Source organism: Schistocerca gregaria, chromosome 8 (genome assembly GCF_023897955.1).
Source record: "Schistocerca gregaria isolate iqSchGreg1 chromosome 8, iqSchGreg1.2, whole genome shotgun sequence".
Lineage (NCBI taxonomy): Eukaryota > Metazoa > Arthropoda > Insecta > Orthoptera > Acrididae > Schistocerca > Schistocerca gregaria.
Window position 1 is genome coordinate 260,127,644 of NC_064927.1, and position 24,838 is coordinate 260,152,481.

The following is a 24,838-nucleotide window of genomic DNA, read 5'->3' on the forward strand; positions in this document are numbered from 1 at the left end:
AGAAATTCTCCCTAGTTCATTTTATAATTGGAATTGATCGTCTGATGATTTTACTAGACGGCAAATTACAGCGTCATCTGCAAACAATCTAAGGGGGCTGCTCAGATTGCCACGTAGATCATTTAAGTAAATAAGGAGCAGCAGAGGACCTATGACACTACCTTGCGGAACGCCAGATATCACTTCTGTTGTTCTCGATGATTTACCGTCTATCACTCCGAACTGTGACCTCTCTGAGAGGAAATCACGAATCCAGTCACACAACTGAGACGATACTCCATATGCACGCAATTTGATTAATATTCGCTTGTGAGGAACGGTGTCAAAAGCCTTCTGGAAATCTAGAATTATGGAATCGATCTGAGATCCCTTGTGCCGGCCGTGGTGGCCGAACGGTTCTAGGCGCTTCAGTCCGGAACCACGCGGCTGCTACCATCGCTGGCTAGAATCCTGCCTCGGGCATGGATGTGTGTGATGTCCTTAGGTTAGTTAGGTTTAAGTAGTTCTAATTCTAGGGGACTGATGACCTCAGATGTCAAGTCCCATAGCGCTTAGAGCCATTTGAACCATTTTTGGAGATCCCTTGTGGACCGCACTTATTACTACTCATTACTTCATGGGAATAAAGAGCTAGCTGTGTTGCACAAGGACGAATCCGTGGTGGTTATGTATCAATAAGTCATTTTCTTCAAGATGATCTGCGGTTCTTCCTTCGCGTTTCCACTTTTCAATCAAATCGCGAGCAGTTAACTTGGGCAGCTTTAGAAGGGCAGAAATGTCCCTGATGGATTTATTATTCAGGTGACATGCAATGACTACTAGTCCACGTTGGAAGACGCTGAGCTCCCCTAACCGACCAATTCTGCTGTTATTACTTCTCTCTGACAGCAAAGTAATGACAGCCTCCTCTTATACTGGCTGGTCCGAATCTAATGAGGTCTGATGTTCAATCCCAAATTAGATAGGGTGTCCGGATACTTTTGATCAGACAGTGTACATCCTTTTTTGGTCTTGTTGTTGTTGTCCTCAATCCAGAGACTGGTTTGATGCAGCCTTCCATGCTACTCTATCCTGTGCAAGCTTCTTCACCTCCAAAAACCTACTGCAACCTACATCCTTCTGAATCTGTATTCATCTCTTGGTCTCCCTCTACGATTTTTACCCTCCATGCTTTCCTCCAATACTAAATTGGTGATCCCTTGATGCCTCAGAACTACCAACCGACCCCTTCTTCTAGTCAAGTTGTGCCACAAATTCCGCTTCTCCCCAGTTCTATTCAGCACTTCCTCCTTGTATTCGGTACTTACTTACGTGATCTACCCATCTAATCTTCAGTATTCTTCTGTAGCACTACATTTCGAAAGTTTCTGTTCCCTTCTTGTCTAAACTATTATCGTCCGTGTTTCACTTCCCTGCATGGCTACACATGGCTACACTCCATACAAATACAAGGCCGTTTTGGTTGATGTTACAAGGTCAGATCAGTCAATCATCCAGACTGTTGCCCCTGCAACTACCGAAAAGGCTGCTGCCCCTTTTCAGGAACCAAACGTTTGTCTGGTCTCCCAACAGGTATCCCTCCGTTGTGGTTTCAGCTAGGGTCTGTATCGCTGAGGCACGCGAGCCACCCTCCCAACGGCAGGGTCCATGGTTCCCTTCTAAAATATTGATTCAAAATGAAGAGCTTCGATAGTGATGGGAGGAGAGCGACAAGTGAGAAGAAAAATCTTATTATTAATCATTTTGTGAAAATGCGCATGACATTGGTAGTACAATAAGACACACTGCGACCATAACCAGCTGGCTTTTTTTTTTTTTTTAACCGGATTGAAACTACCGTTAATTTGTGTTCTTTCTGCACTGACCAGATTATCACTCCGCCAGGCCTTTGCTGATGTAACTGAACTACTGAAAGTCAGGCAGGGGTTTAATAATACAAGGCGCATTGCCTGTAGCTTTTATCAAGAATATAGTTGACATTGCTTTCTGCAGAGATGAAGCGTGATGTTACAAACGTAGTCAGATGCGTATTCTAGTATCCGAGTCCTGAACTTTGTGCTGTTTAATTAGCATTCTCAGGGAATTATCGCCGTACATTCTTAATGCTGCTGGCTCACTCGAGATAAAATTTAATTTTTACTGTAGGATTGGGAACTGAAGAGTGAAGTTACTTTCAGATTAACTCAGTTTTTCACACACTAAAGGAACCACCACACTCTCATTATTTTATCCCATTTTCATTGACACGCAAATCTCTGAACACCCCGGGATGGTGTCTTGCGGCCAGTAACGTCATTTCATTAAGTCGATGTGGCCCGGTACCCACTAGAAACATATCGATTTAGGGAGGTCTTTCGATGTCGCGTAAGACGTCTTATGATTTATGCCGGTCGGAATGGCTGTGTGGTTCTAGGCGCTTCAGTCTGGAACCGCGTGACCGCTAAGGTCGCAGGTTCGAATCCTGCCTCGGGCATGGATGTGTGTGATGTCCTTAGTTTAATTAGTTCTAAGTTCTAGGTGACTGATGACCTCAGAAGTTAAGTCGCATAGTGCTCAGAGCCTTTTATGATTTATTTTTAAATATACTGCTTCAAGGTCATCACCTTTGGCGATTTATTTCTATGGCATGTTAGGTAATTTTAGATTTTTCTCCTTACTTTTATTCATACATCTACATTTATATATATCTCCGCAATCTGCCGTACGATGCGTGTTGGAGGGTATCCTACACCACTGCTATAGTGCGATCCACGAACGATGGCACTTCGCGCAGGTCGAGACAAACGGGGATGGCATTGTTGCCGGTTCCAAGCGGCAGTTGTGGTATGTTGTTAAACATGCTTTGTTCTTGAAGAATGCGCGTATCCTACAAATTATGTCGCTTGCTCGCTTTGCAGAATTTGTCTTTCATCAGCGCCGTCAACCATGATAACTCACACTAAATGTAGTAAAATATCACTAAATAACTCGCTACGATTGCGTATATGCTCACATTGCAGACAAGATTCACAGCAGAGCGTTCAGAGCACTGTTGAACGCTCATTGTCTGTCGGAGGACTCGTGACGTAGGTGCGCAAAACTAGCCTTAACTCGACCGCCATCGTTCGTGACTACAGTTCCAGTCATTTCGTTTCCTATTCCACTCGAAGATAGAACGCGGGAAACGCAACTGTCTGTATGCTTCCATATGGTCCCTAATTTCTCGTATCTTATCTTCGTGGTCGTTATGTGCACTGTAAGTTGGCGGCAGTAGAATCGTTCGTCAGTCAGCTTCAAATGCCGGTTCTCTAAATTTTCTCAAAAGCGTACCTCGAAAAGGACGTCGCCATCCCTCCAGGGATCCCCACTCGAGTTCCAGAAGCATCTCCGTAACACTTGCGTGTTGTTCGAACTTACCGGTAACAAATCTAGTAGGCCGCCTCTGAATTGCTTTGACGTGTGCCCTTAATTCGACCTGGTGCAGATCCCAAACAGTCGCGCAGCACTCAAGAATAGGTCGCACTAGCTTCCTCTAGGCGGTCTCCTTTACAGATGAACAACACTTTCCCACAGTTCTCGCAATAAACCGAAGTCGACCGTTCACCATCCTTACTACAATCATTACATGCTCGTTTCATTTCATATCGCTTTGCAACATTAGACCCAAATATTTAAATGACGTGACCGTGTCAAGTTGCACGTTATTAATATTACATTCGAACATTATGGGTTTGTTGTTCCCACTCACCCGCATTCAGTTAAATTTTCCTAGTTTTAGAGTTGGCTCCCATTCATCACACCAACTAGAAATTTTGTCTTAGTCATCTTGTCTCCTCTTACAGCCACTTAATTTCGACACCTTCCCGCAAACCACAGAATTATCAGCAAACAACCGCAGATTGCTGCTCACCCTGCCTGATATATATATATATATATATATATATATATATATATATATATATATATATATATATATATATATATATTACTCGTATCTTCGTTAATAGTCTGCAATGGGACACACTTTGTCAAATCCTTTTCGGAAATCTAGGAAGGCAAAATCTGGCTGTTGCCTTTCATCCAGGAACACATGTGAGAAAAGGGCAAGCTGAGTTTCGGTCGAGCGATGTTGTCTATAACCGTGCTGATTCGTGGATAAAAGCTTTTCCTTCTCAAGGAAACGTATATTCGAACTGAGAATATGAGCAAGAATTGTTCTACAAGGAAACTAGGGCACACTTCTGGCTCATTTTGTCCTCTGTAGTGGCGAAGATTCACTAGACGTCTTAGAATGTCATGTGCTAGACAGTTTAACGTTTTCCTTGAAATGTTATTGTGAGGGACAACAGAGTTCTCATGGAATCGGTACATAACAGGATTTTGTCGATTTTTAACTGTGTTGCATAGACTATGGCCTGAAAGACAGCAAACAACTGAGCTGCCAACACTGAAATTTCTACAGGTATCAGGAAGGATCGGCCATAACCACGAATTTCATCGTAGAATGTACCTCCCGCTGAGATGCCTGTTACCTTCGTTACATCTGTAAGCACTTTTGTGCCAGGCATTACAAAAACAATTTAGGCACGGTTGAGACCTATAAATCACTCGTACATATCGTCGCTATACTAACTCGAAAATCTACCTATACTTAGTAAAGTCCCCTGGTGTATTTTTCCGTCTGTATGTGAAGGCTAATCTCAGGAACTCTGTAACTTTACGTCTGTCATGATTATACACTCTACGAATTTTCTTCAAATGCTCCTAGAAGGCAATTCCGTACTGACAGCCGATTTCAACTGGCTATTCTTTTGTATATTCTCATGTATCTATTTGGCTGTAATTTGACAAACTGCTTTATATAGCAGATATTAATGTAATGTTACGTAACTTAATATGTATACAATTGTTTGATATGCACATGATTTGTAATAACGCTTTTTACGTCAGTATGCGTGATTGGCTGTTACAGACGAAATGCGAAAAGCGGTGGGTAGAGCATAGCCCCATGGCATCCGTAGCCCCTCTACCCTAAGGATCTAGCATATCTGCTCCGTTAACCGCAATCACCTACCATCATGGGTATAACTTATTTTAATTTTGTATAGACAACCATCAAACATAGAACGGAATGACGACAGTGAGAATTTATGTTGGACCAACCCTGATTTCCCGCTTAACGCGAGCCGTCGCCTTACCATTTGGCTATCCGTGCACGACTCAGCACAACACCCAAATTTCCATATGTCTTCATCCATTCCATTCTACAACTGACGATTGTCCATATTCACAACTGCTAATACAATTAACGCATTTCGTAACGACTGTAGTTGCCGCAGAGCCTGTTCGTTTGGACATGCATGCATATACAAAGATACATTGCATTGTAATTCGGAATAATACAGACAATGCCCTCCCCCCATGAACCATGGACCTTGCCGTTGGTGGGGAGGCTTGCATGCCTCAGCGATACAGATAGCCGTGCCGTAGGTGCACCCACAACGGAGGGGTATCTGTTGAGAGGCCAGACAAACGTGTGGTTCCTGAAGAGGGGCAGCAGCCTTTTCAGCAGTTGCAGGGGCAACAGTCTGGATGATGGACTGATCTGGCCTTGTAATGCTAACCAAAACGGCCTTGCTGTGCTGGTACTGCGAACGGCTGAAAGCAAGGGGAAACTACGGCCGTAATTATTCCCGAGGGCATGCAGCTTTACTGGATGATTAAATGATGATGGCGTCCTCTTGGGTAAAATATTCCGGAGGTAAAATAGTCCCCCATTCGGATCTCCGGGCAGGGACTACTCAAGAGGATGTCGTTATCAGGAGAAAGTAAGCTGGCGTTCTACGGATCTGAGCGTGGAATGTCAGATCACTTAATCGGCCAGGAAAGTTAGAAAACTTAAAAAGGGAAATGGATAGGTTAAAGTTAGATATAGTGGAAATTAGTAAAGTTCGGTGGCAGGAGGAACAAGACTTCTGGTCAGGTGACTACCGGGTTATAAACACAAAATCAAATAGGGGTAATGCAGGAGTAGGTTTAATAATGAATAAGAAAATAAGAATGCGGGTAAGCTACTACCAACAGCATAGTGAACGCATTATTGTGGCCAGGGTAGATACGAAGCCCACACCTACTACAGTAGTACAAGTTTATATGCCAACTAGCTCTGCAGATGACGAAGAAATTGAAGAAATGTATGATGAAATAAAAGAAATTATTCAGATAGTGAAGGGTGATGAAAATTTAATAGTCATGCGTAACTGGAATTCGGTAGTAGGAAAAGGGAGAGCAGGAAACGTAGTAGGTGAATATGGATTAGGGCTAAGAAATGAAAGAGGAAGCCGCCTGGTAGAATTTTGCACAGAGCACAACTTAATCATAGCTAACACTTGGTTTAAGAATTATGAAAGAAGGTTGTATACATGGAAGAACCCTGGAGATACTAAAAGGTATCAGGTAGATTATATAATGGTAAGACAGAGATTTAGGAACCAGATTTTAAATTGTAAGACATTTCGAGGGGCAGATGTGGACTCGGACCACAATCTATTGGTTATGACCTGTAGATTAAAACTGAAGAAACTGCCAAAAGGTGGGAATTTAAGGAGATGGGACCTGGATAAACTGAAAGAACCAGAGGTTGTACAGAGTTTCAGGGAGAGCATAAGGGAACAGTTGACAGGAATGGGAGAAACAAATACAATAGAAGAAGAATGGGTAGCTTTGAGAGATGAAGTAGTGAAGGCAGCAGAGGATCAAGTAGGTAAAAAGACGAGGGCTAGTAGAAACCCTTGGGTAACAGAAGAAATATTGAATTTAATTGATGAAAGGAGAAAATATAAAAATGCAGTAAATAAAGCAGGCAAAAAGGAATACAAACGTCTCAAAAATGAGATCGACAGGAAGTGCAAAATGGCTAAGCAGGGATGGCTAGAGGACAAATGTAAGGATGTAAGGATGTAGAGGCTTATCTCACTAGGGGTAAGATAGATACTGCCTACAGGAAAATTAAGACCTTTGGAGATAAGAGAACCACTTGTATGAACATCAAGAGCTCAGATGGAAACCCAGTTCTAAGCAAAGAAGGGAAAGCAGAAAGGTGGAAGGAGTATATAGAGGGTCTATACAAGGGCGATGTGCTTGAGGACAATATTATGGAAATGGAAGAGGATGTAGATGAAGATGAAATGGGAGATACAATACTGCGTGAAGAGTTTGATAGAGCACTGAAAGACCTGAGTCGAAACAAGCCCCCAGGAGTAGACAACATTCCATTAGAACTACTGACGGCCTTGGGAGAGCCAGACCTGACCAAACTCTACCATCTCGTGAGCAAGATGTATGAAACAGGCGAATTACCCTCAGAGTTCACGAATAATATAATAATTCTAATCCCAAAGAAAGCAGGTGTTGACAGATATGAAAATTACCGACCTATCAGTTTAATACATCACGGCTGCAAAATACTAACACGAATTCTTAACAGACGAATGGAAAAACTAGTAGAAGCCGACCTAGGGGAAGATCAGTTTGGATTCCGTAGAAATACTGGAACACGTGAGGCAATACTGACCTCACGACTTATCTTAGAAGAACGATTAAGGAAAGGCAAACCTACGTTTGTAGCATTTGTAGACTTAGAGAAAGCTTTTGACAATGTTGACTGGAATACTCTCTTTCAAATTCTGAAGGTGACAGGGGTAAAATACAGGGAGCAAAAGGCTATTTACAATTTGTACAGAAACCAGATGGCAGTTATAAGAGTCGAGGGACATTAAAGGGAAGCAGTTGTTGGGAAGGGAGTAAGACAGGGTTGTAGCCTCTCTTCGATGTTATTCAATCTGTATATTGAGCAAGTAGTAAGGGAAACAAAAGAAAAATTCGGAGTACGTATTAAAATCCACGGAGAAGAAATAAAAACTTTGAGGTTCGCCGATGAAATTGTAATTCTGTCAGAGACAGCAAAGGACTTGGAAGAGCAGTTGAATGGAATGGATAGCGTCTTGAAAGAAGGGTATAAGATGAACATCAACAAAAGCAAAACAAGGATAGTGGAATGTAGTCGAATTAAGTCAGGTGATGCTGAGGAAATTAGATTAGGAAATGAGACACAAAGTAGTAAAGGTGTTTTGCTATTTGGGGAGCAAAATAACTGATGATGGTCGAAGTAGAAAGGATATAAAATGTAGACTGGCAATGGCAAGGAGAGTGTTTCTGAAGAAGAGAGATTTGTTAACATTGAGTATAGATTTAAGAGTCAGGAAGTCATTTATGAAAGTATTTGTATGGAGTGTAGCCATGTATGGAAGTGAAACATGGACGATAAGTAGTTTGGACAAGAAGAGAATAGAAGCTTTTGAAATGTGGTGCTACAGAAGAATGCTGAAGATTAGATGGGTAGATCACATAACTAATAAGGAAGTATTGAATAGGATTGGGGAGAAGAGAAGTTTGTGGCACAACTTGACCAGAAGAAGGGATCGGTTGGTAGGACATGTTCTGAAGCATCAAGGGATCACCAATTTTGTATTGGAGGGCAGCGTGGAGGGTAAAAATCGTAGAGGGAGACCAAGAGATGAATACAGTAGGCAGATTCAGAAGAATGTAGGTTGCAGTAAGTACTGGGAGATGAAGAAGCTTGTACAGGATAGAGTAGAATGGAGAGCTGCATCAAACCAGTCTCAGGACTGAAGACCACAACAACAACAACAACAGAGAATGCAATAGCGTGTTTTAACTTTGGTCATACTTTATGTGTCTTACATTAAGTGTCATTAGATTTGCCAACATGTACTTAAATTTCAATGCATATGGTCTTAAGACGGTCGCTATTTGACCGAAACTGGTTGCCATTTTTTATAAATATTCTATTGGGATCAAAACTGCTTTAATTTTGAAATGTTCCATTGAGATTACTGTCTTATCTCGATAAAAATTAAAATAAAATGCTATTGTAGAGATTTTGATGTATTTGCACTAATAGAGAGACTCATTCACAAGGAAGGTTTATAAATTACAATAATGACGGGTGTATAATACATGTATTGTTATCTGTTTAGTTGGCATTTGGAAGGACGTCTACTGGCAATGATGGAAGCTACGGAGTCATTTGCTACAGAGGATGCTATATCTCGTGGAAAAAGCGGTTAACTTCTGCCGCAACTCCAGAAAGCAATGAAGCTTGACCAGAATCTATGTACAGAGAGTATACGCGCGAATTCAAGTGACACGTCAGAGACGGTACCGTCAGAGAGGTCCGTGTTTGCCTCCTTAGCTGAGTGGTCGAAGTTTTTCTCTACTCTGGGACTGGCACTCAAGTCGCCCCGTATGGCGTCGACTGAAAAGACTTGCAACTCGCCGACCGAACTTAATCAGATGGGGACTCCCGGCATGCAATGCTATACGATCATTACGCCGTATCTTGTAGTTTCCTAAAACCGGGCAAAAGAGCAATACAAAAATTAGTCATTGTACGGTAGTAAGGACCGAACCCGAGCCACAGGCTGAGCAGTCTCGTGCGCTGTCATCTGTGCTATGAGAACAGCTTGACACATATTTACACTCCCGGAAATTGAAATAAGAACACCGTGAATTCATTGTCCCAGGAAGGGGAAACTTTATTGACACATTCCTGGGGTCAGATACATCACATGATCACACTGACAGAACCACAGGCACATAGACACAGGCAACAGAGCATGCACAATGTCGGCACTAGTACAGTGTATATCCACCTTTCGCAGCAATGCAGGCTGCTATTCTCCCATGGAGACGATCGTAGAGATGATGGATGTAGTCCTGTGAAACGGCTTGCCATGCCATTTCCACCTGGCGCCTCAGTTGGACCAGCGTTCGTGCTGGACGTGCAGACCGCGTGAGACGACGCTTCATCCAGTCCCAAACATGCTCAATGGGGGACAGATCCGGAGATCTTGCTGGCCAGGGTAGTTGACTTACACCTTCTAGAGCACGTTGGGTGGCACGGGATACATGCGGACGTGCATTGTCCTGTTGGAACAGCAAGTTCCCTTGCCGGTCTAGGAATGGTAGAACGATGGGTTCGATGACGGTTTGGATGTACCGTGCACTATTCAGTGTCCCCTCGACGATCACCAGAGGTGTACGGCCAGTGTAGGAGATCGCTCCCCACACCATGATGCCGGGTGTTGGCCCTGTGTGCCTCGGTCGTATGCAGTCCTGATTGTGGCGCTCACTTGCACGGCGCCAAACACGCATACGACCATCATTGGCACCAAGGCAGAAGCGACTCTCATCGCTGAAGACGACACGTCTCCATTCGTCCCTCCATTCACGCCTGTCGCGACACCACTGGAGGCGGGCTGCACGATGTTGGGGCGTGAGCGGAAGACGGCCTAACGGTGTGCGGGACCGTAGCCCAGCTTCATGGAGACGGTTGCGAATGGTCCTCGCCGATACCCCAGGAGCAATAGTGTCCCTAATTTGCTGGGAAGTGGCGGTGCGGCCCCGTACGGCACTGCATAGGATCCTACGGTCTTGGCCGTCATCCGTGCGTCGCTGCGGTCCGGTCCCAGGGCGACGGGCACGTGCACCTTCCGCCGACCACTGGCGACAACATCGATGTACTGTGAAGACCTCACGCCCCACGTGTTGAGCAATTCGGCGGTACGTCCACCCGGCCTCCCGCATGCCCACTATATGCCCTCGCTCAAAGTCCGTCAGCTGCACATACGGTTCACGTCCACGCTGTCGCGGCAAGCTACCAGTGTTAAAGACTGCGATGGAGCTCCGTATGCCACGGCAAACTGGCTGACACTGACGGCGGTGGTGCACAAATGCTGCGCAGCTAGCGCCATTCGACGGCCAACACCGCGGCTCCTGCTGTGTCCGCTGTGCCGTGCGTGTGATCATTGCTTGTACAGCCATCTCGCAGTGTCCGGAGCAAGTATGGTGGGTCTGACACACCGTTGTCAATGTGTTCTTTTTTCCATTTCCAGGAGTGTATTTGCGGGCCGCTTGAATCTGCGCGTCCAACGATCTGATTGGCAACACTCGTCTGATCGCCTTGTATATCTACATATATTATAACTTAAAGTCTCCTGCCCGGTTTTGCCGTCTGTACTCGTATGTGAAGGCTAATCTCAGGAGCTACTCTAACGATTTTGTTGCGCTTTTGAGTAATATCTACATCTACATCTACATCCGTACTCCGCAAGCCACCTGACGGTGTGTGGCGGAGGGTACCCTGAGTACCTCTATCGGTTCTCCCTTCTATTCCAGTCTCGTATTGTACGTGGAAAGAAGGATTGTCGGTATGCTTCTGTGTGGGCTCTAATCTCTCTGATTTTATCCTCATGGTCTCTTCGCGAGATATACGTAGGAGGGAGCAATATACTGCTTGACTCTTCGGTGAAGGTATGTTCTCGAAACTTTAACAAAAGCCCGTACCGAGCTACTGAGCGTCTCTCCTGCAGAGTCTTCCACTGGAGTTTATCTATCATCTCCGTAACGCTTTCGCAATTACTAAATGATCCTGTAACGAAGCGCGCTGCTCTCCGTTGGATCTTCTCTATCTCTTCTATCAACCCTACCTGGTGCGGATCCCACACTGCTGAGCAGTATTCAAGCATTGGGCGAACAAGCGTACTGTAACCTACTTCCTTTGTTGTCGGATTGCATTTCCTTAGGATTCTTCCAATGAATCTCAGTCTGGCATCTGCTTTACCGACGATCAACTTCATATGATCATTCCATTTTAAATCACTCCTAATGCTTTATTCACGAGGGAGGTTTGTTTATATAATTTATTACTGCCAAGAAATACACGTGTTTCGGCTGTAGAAACTCGGTGCTACCTGTGCGAAACCAGGGCGGGTCGTCAGTCATATAATAAAAATGGAACACGAGGCAGAATATCAGTTGATTGGCATCACGTTTCTTTCGTAGACATAAAACTAACTTTGGACCGGCAAGAATCGCACAACTATGCAGTGCGATGTTGACAACGATAGTCTGCGACATTCTTGCGATTCTACACAAGGTGTAGTAATCTGTGTATTTTGAATTGAAACTAATGACGATGTTTCTCTCAACATTTCGGTCTCGAGTTCTCTGCGTGGCCTCCTGTGTACTATCCCACAATTTTCTCAACACGTTATAGGCCGCCATTCGACTTTGTTACAATTGCTTTTAGGTGTTCGCCTGTTAAAAGAACTGAATTTAATCGACGTGGCACAGTGAGGCAGTAAACTACTAACGCTGTATTTGAACACTACAGGACTGTTTCTCCCACTCATTCGCGTTATCTTACATTTGTTAAACATTTTAAGCAACTGCCATGCTTCACGGCAAACAGAAATGATGTATCAAGTCATCTGGAATCCATCTACAGTTGGTCGACAACGAAACTTTCCCGTACAGTGTACACAACTGTGTCAAAGCAATATGAAAGAACCAGGACGGCTCTTTCACGCTTCCCTTCGACACTCCTGTCGTTTGCAGTGTCTGACGAACACTCTCCGTGAAGGATACAACAGCTCTCGGTCTTGTTGTTAGGGTTGCTGACCCTCGATCAGCCCCCCCTCCCTCCCCCTCCCACCCCCTTCCACGTGTTTCAGTACCTTGTCTGGTTGGGACTTCCATTCGTTCTTGACTGTGTTTTTGTGTGGGAGTGCGTGCGTGCGTGCGCTTGTGTGTGTCTTCATCATTTCATCACCATCGACGCGCAAGTCGCCTGAAGTTGCGTCTAATAAAAAGACTTGGACCGTTAGGCCGAATTCTCCAGAACGGGACTCTCGGCCAAATGTGACATACGTGACTACTTCATTGTATCGCTCTAAAAGTCTTCGATCCATCCACATAACTGAAATTCTATTCCGTATGCCCGAATTTTTATTAAGTCTACAGCGGTGGTACAACATCGAACGCTTTCCGGAAATCTATGAGCATAGAATCTGTTTGTTGCTCTGAATTTACAGTTCTCAGTGTATATAAAAAGCATATCAGAAGATGGTTTAGTAACTATTTGTGATATTTGTTACAAAAACAATACCAAAGCAGTTACAAAATAACGAAGTATTACGCGCTATCTAATAACGGAAAACGCTCCCGTCGGAGCACAAAAAAGGCGAATGCGTTCCTCTTTGAAAGATTCTGACGGAAAAGAAGGGAACCAGATGCCTGAAACTTCATTCCGCCTTCATCACCAAAAATTTTGGCATGCCAACATATTCGTGTTTTAACACAGATCATTCTAAATCCTTTTACCCAGTCGCTCTTTGTAAGCCTCCACGGTCGGCGCCTCTCTCATAATGCCACTGTCTATATATCTCTCTCCTGCTGTCTCCTTTTTCTCCGGGTATATCTCACTGTTACCTCTCGTCACTCACTTACACTGTCTCCCTTTGTGTTTCTTTCCCACTGCCACTGTCTCCATCATACTTCAGCAGCTCAGAATTCGAGGGTCCAACTAATTGTCCTCTTACACCGAAGTGTTTAAAATTCAGGTCTAAAATGCGCCCTCCCCTATACCTACGTGTAAACGTTTGCCGATCTGCGAGAATCGAGCCTCCCCCCCCCCCCCTCCCCCTCCCCACCACCCCAAAACCAACGTGTGGCCTCCATTTATCTGTATTTTTCATGTTTACAGTCTCGCCTCTCTTTCACGCACACTGCTTTTATTTACACAGTCATTGTCTCTCTGCTATTCTCTTTCAGCACAAAAAAGCGCGAATATGTTCGCATCATGGCACGCCAAAACATTTGATGAGGAAGGTGGAACGAGCATTGAGGCAGCTGGTTCCCTCGTTCCTGTCAGTCTTTTAAAGAGGAACAAATTCGCCTTTTTGTGCTGCGAGAGGAGCTTTTTTCCACTGGTTCCATTCTCTTGCTTCCTACACCAGGCTGCACTGCTTATATTACTTTAAGACTGATTCTGTAAACCACTAAACTACTGACAGTTTTTTATATACTACGACACATTTGTATACTTTGTCCCATACAAACAAATAAGTATGAATAATATGAGATTAACACAAGTCGTTTGCTTTACTTTTTTCTGGATAGTTCGCTCACCGCTCACAATCCGTCGAAAACGCCCGGCTTATGATTTGCATCATAAGTGTGCAAAAATATTATTAGAATTATTTGAGTGAGTGAATTTGACAATCATTTTAAGTTCTTTTCAGGCATGTACCACTTTGGGCATACTTGTATAGGCGGGAAGTGCCCGCTACACGCTGAGGTGACAAAATTTACGATAAGAGGATAGCGATATGCACATACATAGATAGCGGCAGATAGGCGTACACAAGGTATAAAAGGGCACTGCATTGGCAGAGCTGTCATTTGTAGTCGGGTGATTAATGTGAGAACGTTTCCGATGTGATTATGGCTCCACGACCGAAATTAACGTACTTGGATCGCAGAATCGTAGTTGCAGCTAGGCGCAGGGGACATTCCATTTCTGAAATCGTTGTTGTTGTTGTGGTCTTCAGTCCTGAAACTGGTTTGATGCACCTCTCCATGCTACTCTACCCTGTGCAAGCTTCTTCATCTCCCAGTACTTACTGCAACCTACATCCTTCTGAATCTGCTTAGTGTATTCATCTCTTGGTCTCCCTCTACGATTTTTACCCTCCACGCTGCCCTCCAATGCTAAATTTTTGATCCCTTGATACCTCAGAATGTTTCCTACCAACCGGTCCCTTCTTCTTGTAAAGTTGTGCCGCAAACTCCTCTTCTCCCCAACTCCATTCAATACCTCCTCCTTAGTTATGTGATCTACCCATCTAATCTTCAGCATTCTTCTGTAGCACCACATTTCGAAAGCTTCTATTCTCTTCTTGTCCAAACTACATATCGTCCGTGTTTCACTTCCATACATGGCTACACTCCATACAAATACTTTCAGAAACGACTTCCTGACACTTAAATCAATACTCGATGTTAACAAATTTGTCTTCTTCAGAAACGCTTTCCTTGCCATTGCCAGTCTACATTTTATATCCTCTCTACTTCGACCATCATCAGTTATTTTGCTCCCCAAATAGCAAAACTCCTTTACTACTTTAAGTGTCTCATTTCCTAATCTAATTCCCTCAGCATCTCCCGACTTAATTCGACTACATTCCATTATCTTCGTTTTGCTTTTGTTGATGTTCATCTTATATCCTCCTTTCAAGACGCTGTCCATTCCATTCAACTGCTCTTCCAAGTCCTTTGATGTCTGTGACAAAATCACATGTCAACCGTTAGGCAACTCAATATTCCGAGGTACAAAGTATCAAGAACATGCTGACAAGACCAAATTTCAGGCATTACGTCTCTCCATGGACAACGCAATGGCCGACGGCCTTCGTTTTACGACTGCGAGCAGCGGCGTTTGCGTAGAGTTGTCAGCGCTAACAGATAAGCAACACCGCGGGAAACAGCCGCAGAAATTAAGGTGGGACGTCCGACGAAGGTATCCCTTACGACAGTGCGGCTAAATCTGCCGTTAATTGGCTATGGTAGCTGACGACCGACGCGAGTGCCTTTGCTAACAGCACAACACCTGCAGCGCCTCTGCTGGGCTCCTGTCCATATCAGTTGAACCCTAGACGGCTAGAAACCGTGGCCTGGTCAAATGAGTCCCGACTTCGGCTGGAAAGAATTGATGGTAAGGTTCGAGTGTATTGCAGACCCCTCGAAGCCATGGGCGCAAGTTGTGAACAAGGTGTTGTGCAATCTGGTGTAGACTGTTTTTACATGGGGTGGATTGGGTCCTCCGGTCGAACTGAACCGATTATTGAAACGGTTATATTCGACTACTTGGAGAACGTCCGCAGCCATTCATAGACTTCGCGTTCCCAAACAACAATGGAATTTCTATGGATGACAATGCACCATGCAACCAGGCTACAGTAGTTCCACATCGGTTTGAAGAACATGATTTGGCGACACAGATCGCCCTACGTGAATCCCATCGAACATTTATGGGACGTCATCGAGAGATTAGTTCGTGTTCAAAATCCTGCACCGGTAACACTTTCATAATTATGGACGGATGCAGAGGCAGCATGGCTCCATATTTCTGCAGCGGGGCTTCCATCGACTTGTTGTCTATACCACGGCGAGCTGCTGTACTACGCTGAGAAAAAGGAGGTCCGACAAGATACTAGGAGGTGTTTTCGGACTTCAGTCAGCTCAACATACAGGCACAGTACGTCATAATTATTGGTGAAAAAATGTTGACTGAAAACATAGTTTGGTGACCTTAGAATCCTTGCCAGTGTTCACTACGTCAGTTAAAACTACATATACGCTTCAAACGGACGCTACGAGTATATTTAACGTGCGTAAGTTCGGTAACTTTGAACCTAGATCTCGGTAACTGATATCGAAAAAAGTTTGAAAGTTGTCTGAGAACATCATCTTAAGAACATGTTGTAAAAGATTCGAAATTTTACCATGAATAGAAATTACAGAATTGGTCATCCCCACAACTGATATTTTGAATAGAAATTATAGCTGGTCATCCCCACAACTGGTATTTTTCGTAGCAAAAATCGTTGTTTTTCGGGGTCCTCTCAGGAACAGCGCATGAAAAAATGATGGCGTCATAAGCTGAACTCTAATCTAGACCACACCAAAGAGGAAAGAACCAACCGAATTGCTCAACTTCCCTGGTCTGGAGGAAACGTATAATATTTAAATTTTGACCCTCTACTGTGGGATAGCTACTGTAGTGCACGACAATAATACAATTGTCAACTCGGCCGCGGATGTTGTTCGAAACGACAGAGGTCAGTTTCACCTCAATTTTATTTCCCCGACTGCCTCACTAGTAAAACATTTGGGCGCGAAATCCGAGGTTTGATTTTTACATTGAGTGCAGTAAAGATGAATCCATAGCTTTTTTTAGAGGCTATATTGTTGTATTACAATGTGTGCGATGTATTGTTTCTTAACCTGATAAGAGGAAGAAGAAACAACCATCCATCTCTGTTGGGTTTAAAGCCGTGCCGTGACCATGGATATAAGAAACCGATATGCTAACCAATAGACACCAGCTTAAGCAATGACGAGCGCGCGCGCGCGCGCCCGTGTGTGTGTGTGTGTGTGTGTGTGTGTGTATAGGTGCGGTCAACGACGGGGTTATCAGCGCCCATCCGAAGATTAGTAGAAATAAATGCGCTTAAAATGTCCAAAAATGCAATAAAAGGAATAGAAATCAACCTGAGATAAAATCGTATGCAGCCTTCAGTAGTAACAATAACAACGTAAAGAAAAAGTTACTGGAAATTAGTACTGTCGGAAATGAAAGATTTTGAGATGAAAACTTAAGTAAATACCCAAGAAAGAGGAACAACATGTTGTAGTTTTTGTTTTTATGTACGAGGTGCACCCGAATTCAATTGATGGAATTTCGGAAGTTGTCCAAGGGTATTTTAAAAGTATTTTGGTGTAAAGCACCCGTGGTATTTGGTGGCTCGTTAATTCATACTTTATATTTGTATCAGTATTACACTAAAAATTTCTGCACAAGAATGTAATTTTCAAAGGTGTGTGCTGTGCGTCTTGTTTGGAAACAATTTCACGGTACTCGCTGTGGGCAATAATAATGCTTAATTTACTCTTCGCCCTCAAACTTGTTGTCAGTTCTGCTGCGTTGTCTCGCGGTTTGGTTTTGCCGGTATGTTAAGTTCTACGCTAACAGTGAGACACCACAATATATCTAATATTACTGATCAAGAGTTGCCTGACATGTAGCCTACCTCACGTACAGGTTCAATCAACAATGGAAGACTGGGTATGCTCAGTTTTCCTGCAGCGACGGCAACCACGTCACGGTCATTTTGTATCTGATGATTGTCCCATTACTCTGTGTTTTGTATTTTAGATTTTAGTGATTTCACATTACAAGCATTTTCACCGTCGTGAAGATATTTTCACAGAAATAAAGATGTCTCGCGTGACGAACCAGATGAATAATGACTACATTATTACCCTGTATGGTACCCCGTACACCACAATGTGTGGAAGACCACGGGTGCCTTATGCGGAATCACTCAGAAACGATCGCTGAACAACTTCTGGTGACGTACGAGTTCATTATGTAAAACACTTTTAATAGCGCTGTAGCTGATATTTTTTTGATTTCGTGTAGGAAACAGTCTTCTACTACATTTAGCTACTGGTTTCATGGCCAGAAAAGAAATGCTCACCGTGATGTAGGTAAGCAGCTAACAGGATAACACAATTTCCCGAACTTTTCTGGACTCCCATCCAAACTTTGCTACTCCTCGCCTCAGTTTCGCAATTTCCGCTCCCTTAGCGGTTCGCTGCAGCTGGAGTAAGAAATGATGGCGAGCATGTTTAGACTCGTTCTGCGCATCTACGTCAGACGTCCTCCGACAAACATAGTATCCTGTGCACTCTGCTGTGAATGTAGCAGCCAGAGTGAGCATCAAACGTGATCATAGCGAGCTATTTAGGTTTTTATTCCATCTGTTGCAAGTTGTTATATCTGGTGATGGTAAGCGACAAATTCTACTTAATAATTTGTAGGATACACGCTTTCCTCAAACGAAAACATGTGTATGCGTGTACACCTACTGTCTCTTGGAACTGGACCGTCCGTGCCTTGACCTGCGCGAAACACCATCGTTTGTCAATCGACTATAGTTAACCCGTATGGTGCAACTAACCATGCAATTCAACTGCATAACCTCCTTGAAGACTATCCAAGTCACAGAATTCGTATTTAGTTCTTGCACTTAAGTTGTACAGTAAGTTAAGTATAGATTTAAAAGAGTTACCTGTCAATATCTTCAAAGATAAGTTGTACAGGATACTAGTAAATAATACTTTCTACACAGTAGACGAATTTTTTGAAATTGAAAATACTTTCTTTCAACACTGTATCTAGCGGATGGCCTTATGTAATCCAAACTAAATTGTATTTAGTAATTAATATTAAAAATGTAAGTTATCTTGACGTTGTCTATTGCTTTATGAGCTGAACGACAATAAAATTTGATTGATTGGTGCACTTCAGTATGGTGGCCTCCTCTGAAGACTAGTGGTTCCATTACGTTCAATTCCTAGTCAACATTATCATCAAGAACAACCAATTGACATTCGTTGGCGAATAACAGGGTCCTCTGCAGTTTTTTCATGCGTTATGGTCTTCAACTAAACATGTAAATTCTAATATTAACTACCCACAGTACAAGCTTTGTACAGAATGTAATTTAACATTACCAAATAAAATTCAGCCAATCATTCTATCCTGCCGTCTTTTAGGTCATCATCTTGCTCTCTTCTCATCTCTTTGGATCTGGCAGAGAGTTTTCTTGGTTCATCTACCATCATCCATTCATCTGCCTTCATGTTCTTACAACTTCCATTTCATTTACATGACAATCATAATTACTTCACTTTGGTGTTGTGTTCCCTGATTAATTTTCCAGTCTCTCACAGTGGTTTCCAATGTGTATTTATCTATTTCTCAATGAAATGGTTTTTGGATTAAAAATACATGTCTCACTGTCATTAGTCAAAAGAGGTAACAAACCAAAAAAATTGTGTTCCTCATAAGTGTCAAATTTTCTTATTAAAAATGTGTGGTATTCATACAGCTGCACAGGGACGATCCAGATGTTGTGTACATAAACTCACTGCAGTGACAATAAGTCTACAGCAGTTTAGAGTCATGATGTTGTTTCTATAGAAATTAATGTTTTGAGATGAAGGCAAAAGAAATTTTGCAACACTAGAAACACTCACTACCACCACAAAATTCAAGTTGTGATAATAATAATACCTCATTCTTACAGTCATTCAACAATTTGCCAGCTTTAACATTAAGACCGTGGTGAAAAGGATATGTCGATATGGCAAATTTTTTAGATACGTCATTATGGCTCTCAATCACCACAGCCTAAGTGGTAGCAAGTGAAATATCTGCACGGTAATCAGACAGGTCTAAATTTTTCAGTGGTTAATTATTTTATAGACAAACATGGAATCATAACATAGACAGCAAAAAAATTGACTACCATATTGATTGGCTTAATGGGTGTGTAGTTTCCCTGTTTAGTAACAAGAAGACAAGAAAAGATGCTCTTTGAGTCTAAAGGACTTGGATAAAAAGGAAAGAAGCAGAAAGTTTTCAAATGGCGACAAGTTAGCAGTTAAATGCTTAGTAGTGCCAAAAATATTTTTTCAAAAAAGTAGCAAGAGAAATTAATTAACTACAGGAACTCAATGAATACACTTTGAACAACTGCAGAAATGTCAAGATCTACAGTCATTAAAACCTGAAACAACAAAAGCATCACCTCCCTTAAAAAAGGGAGAAGTGGAATACTGACATATTGAAATGAAGGTTATAATTATGAGTTTTCTAACTTCTGTTCACCAGGACAGGGATCAGATTGTTTAAAATCACACAAAAATGTGCACAAACATTTCTTCATCTTTGTTCTGATGAAAAACAAGCTTGAAGGCAAAATACTGGTGTTTTTTGTGTGCAGTTGTGAAATGTAATAGACTCACTTTATGTATTTATTTAGAAATGTTTCCTTGTAAGAGATAAATGGGACAGATAAGATGAATGTAAGTGTTTAGGTGATGTTAGTGCTAAATAAATCTTGCACTAAATCTTTCTCTGTATTAGCTTCTGACAAAATAATTTTATCCATTTTGTAAGAAATGTTATGCATCGTGGTGCAGTTGACCTTTTTTGCAGCGGAACAGTCTGTAGTGAAGGAGGAAGTAGATTGCTTGCTATGTGGGGAGACCACGTGGAGAGAGCTGTCAGTGCATCAGACCATTCAAATAAGTGGGTCACAGGGCTGTCTCAAGACTGCGGTGTCACTACTGTCGAGCATCCTCTACAGCTGACAGGTCTGCAAAATTGGGTCACTCTGCCCTCTTGTTAGTGAAACTTTCTTTCTTTCATATTTGCTCATTTCATTATCAAATAATAAACAAAAGTGTATTGATGTTATTATTTATAGATGTCTCTTATTACTTCCTGACCAAAAAATTAAGTTGTATTTTTATGTCCCTTATGATCTAATGTGCTAAGAGTTTTATTTAATGAGTGATAAACCATTCAAAAACAGAAGTTACAGGACAGATTGATTATTCTATGGCAAGGCTATTAACTTACTGATTCCATTCTTTCATCATTTAATGTGTTCCACAAATCACATCCTGATAGATTATTTTCAGGATGTGGGATTAACAAAAGAGAAGCAACTGTTAGAAAATAAATCTAAGTGCTGTGTTACCAATACACAACCACTGTTTACTGCTACACATTATTTCTGCCTTCACTGGCTAAATTTAACACAGTAAGATTAGCAGAAAAGCTGCTACCAGTGCTTCGAGATAAGCAGTTGCTCTCTCTTGTATACTTAATAACTGCTCTTTCCCTATTACATCTAGGTTAACATTTGTATGACTTCACTGTTAATGAACAAATAATGACAGCCATTTACATTGGTGACTGCAGAAACATGATAGCAATGAACATTGTTATTTGTCATGAAGTTAACAAGAATCATCAATCATCATACCTACACAATCAAATAATTTTTTGAGTGGTTAATAACAAGTGCACTCCTAAATTTTTTAAGTTGTTTACGCTTCTAATTTTTTGTCCCTTTATAGACCAGTTCCATATATTTCTTGATAGCTCAATGCTAGACATTTTATTCATATTTATTTTTGCTGCTGAGAATTTATCTCACAAATATTTCATTTGGATGGAAATACTTAACAAGTGTTGTAATGCAAAACCTCACTGTACATGAGTAAAAGTCCACAGTTTTGTGCACTTGAATATAAATTATAAAAGGCTTAAATTGCTCCTTTCATTCCATGCAGGAGCAAAATAAGACAAGGAGAAGGGGAAATGATAAGAAATACATTTTTACACTCATGCTTAAAAACTTTCATGCTATTCATAAGATCACATTTTTTCTTATATTGAAATGAATTATGTGCCAGTGAAAGAATGATGAGGGCACATTGTAGCATTTAAACTCATGAGGATGTATTGTGTACTGGCATCTTCAATTTCAACTATCATATTGTTACAAGTAAAGGAATATAGTATTGTTTACCTGCTGTGCCGGTCATGATGACTGAGATATCTTGCTGATGCACAGAAAATATATTCCTTTTGTCACTGAGCTAAAATGCACATTTTCAAAACCTAGTGTTAATCAGGTGCAGTTCCTTATGCAGCTGATACAGGAAGCGCTTCACCAGCTGCACCAAAACATTCTGAACTGTCTGCCCTGACTTTACACACTGACAGCTACTGAGCTCCTCGGATGCCAGGCGTTCTTGCTTGTGCAACACTGCCCACTTCTGTCCTTCTATGTTATACAACTCCAGCTTTCCAGCGCCCCCTCCACACAGAGTGCCAAACCCCCTTGCCCAGTGCAGGCTACAGTACACCTGTCTCTTCTTTCTCCAGTTCCCCCTACCTGTGCTTTCTGCTGCTGCTTCTCAACTGGACCTCATTTCCCCCCACTCCTCTTCCTGAGCCACTGCTGGACATCTGGCAAGTGGGCTGGGGAAAGCAGGAAGGGGGAAAGAAAGGGAAGTGGGGACCTGATATAGCATTACATGTTCATGAACAAAGACTAATACATAAAATTGGTCATATTACCTAACAAGGAAAGTATATCACCACACTGGTTTTTCAATCAATAAATCAGTCTTAGTTTATTAATATCTTTAGAAAATACTCCCTTTCCATTTTATTTCATTTTTATTTGGCCTAGGAATCATTTTTGCAGTGGTGATAAGTCAGTTCAAAGGCAATACACATTAAAAAAATTGAGTTAAATTTTATATAAAATGGAGTATCAGACATTTGTTAATACAGGTAAATGACCATAGAAAAATATCAAATTGCACTGATACAAAAATGAAAAAGCCAGTTGTGCAATCATCTGACCTACAACATTTGATGTAGTATGGGAAATTCTGGTAGTGTAAATACTTTAAAAACAAAGCAGACCACTGACCAAATAGCAGAAGTGCGGAGTTGCTGACAGGCACATGCAAAAACACAGGAGCTTTACGTTTTCTTTCTTATTTTATTCTATTTTGGTTTACTAAAGAATCATATTGTATATAAAGATTGCAGCTACATGATTGTATACAGAACATAAAGTAAGCACTGAGAAAATATCTGAATTTCAATGAAAACCTAAAATTTTGTAACTAGAAATTCAGCACTTGTAATGATGTAAACAAAATTGTTTCAGTTGAATCATGAATTTCTTGGAGAGCTGGCTGGCTATGTATGTCACAATGTGACTGCATACTTTCATTCCTGTATGTTGAATGAATAAACATAGTTTTCTGTTATATCTTATAATATGTGATTTGGTTTTACTCATAATTTGATGGGACTCATGATATACATTTTTTGTATAGAGCTTTGGTATCATCACAGGTTATATAACTTCCATCTTAATGTTTTTGACAGGAGAGTATTGGAACAGGCAGTTGCCAGCACCATTCAGTTCAGTCCAACCAAGGGTATTCCATACCATTGCAGGTACTCCATACCAGTGATTTCCAATGTACCTATTTGGTCTTGTTTTAGTGAATTCCTCTGACAGACAGAACTACAAAGCAAATATGCAGTTGAAACAATTCAATTAAGAAACCAAAATACAGAACTTGGACCAAAATATAAGAATCTCGAGGAATAACAAGGATGAACTTTTGATATAAGTACAGGAAAATTAAAGGGAACATGGAATATCAGTAGCTGTGTTGTCATTAATTGAACTTCAATTAGAAATCACTGAAATTTAACAGAGCTTGTAGTTATTACATGTTAATATCATAGGATCTGTAAAAATGAGAAGTGGCTTACATTAAACTCTCAGTATCCAAAAGTTCAGGGATTTTCTGTTGAACAAGTCTTTGATTACAATATAACAGCAGTTTGATCTGCAAGCACACAAACTGTAAGTACTGACATTTCTCAGACTATCAACAAGACTTGTCTTAACTTTAATCAAGTACTTAGAAAAAGAGGTAGTCAAAACTTTGTCTTTGTGGAGACTTTAATATTATTTCCTGTCTAATCATACTTATTAGTGCAATACAGAGTCATTATTGTCTAGCTTTGAATTACTTCCCAATGTAAAAGCCCTGATATGGATGAAGGACATAGTGCATACAAAAAGTTATTAGACCAAAAAATACCCTCGCTTATAAGATGGAAGAGCAATAACAAATGTTTTATCTAGCAATGATGATCAAATACTGGCAATAAAACACACCAGATTGTTAGATTCAGTTTATAAAAGTAGTTTCTAGAGAATTTCTTGATCATAAAGTTGAGAGAAAACTTCTCAGAGAAGTACTGGAAAGTGATTTACAGAGATTAAGTTAGTGTCAAACTGAATTCTTTCTTAAACATGTTGCTTCAGCGTTTAGAATCCTGTTTTTCTCTGTAACAAATGAGGGTAAAATGAAATAGAAGTAGGGAGAATGGATGGATAAAACATATGTTTTAAACTATTTTGTAACAACTAGACTGTACCACAATATTGTTCTGTTCTTTATCAAAAGGGCTAAAATATACGTAATCTACATAGGAATAAAACACTGAAATACCAAAGCAAAAACGATGTGTCATTATTACACAGTTGGCAGCAGACATAGCACCTGTTCATAAATAATCAAATTAAACTGTATTAGATTTACTCCAGCACTCTCTGTTTTAACCACCAGCAGGAATTAGTGTCAGAAATATAGCTTCAAAGAAATTACAGAAATTATGTTGTGAAAGCAGTAATTCTTCTTACTTTTAAATTTTTTTTAAAAGTTTATTAAAAACTTGTATTCACAT

General features: G+C 41.4%; 1 protein-coding gene and 1 long non-coding RNA gene across 2 annotated transcripts in view; one reads left to right on the top strand and one right to left on the bottom strand.

The window, feature by feature from the left end:
* The window catches only part of LOC126284972 (alpha-tocopherol transfer protein-like), a 257,511-nt gene extending 234,920 nt beyond the window's left edge, over nt 1-22,591 (bottom strand). The window contains exon 1 of the mRNA XM_049984250.1: nt 22,077-22,591. Within this exon, the coding sequence (XP_049840207.1) occupies nt 22,077-22,092 (16 nt within the window). The 5' untranslated portion in view covers nt 22,093-22,591. The remainder of the gene's footprint in view (nt 1-22,076) is intronic.
* On the top strand, nt 18,317-24,247 carry LOC126284973 (uncharacterized). The gene is made up of 3 exons (XR_007551586.1): nt 18,317-18,475; nt 20,693-20,850; nt 23,459-24,247. It is a non-coding gene; the product is annotated as an uncharacterized LOC126284973 (long non-coding RNA).
* The last annotated feature ends 591 nt before the right edge of the window (nt 24,248-24,838 follow it).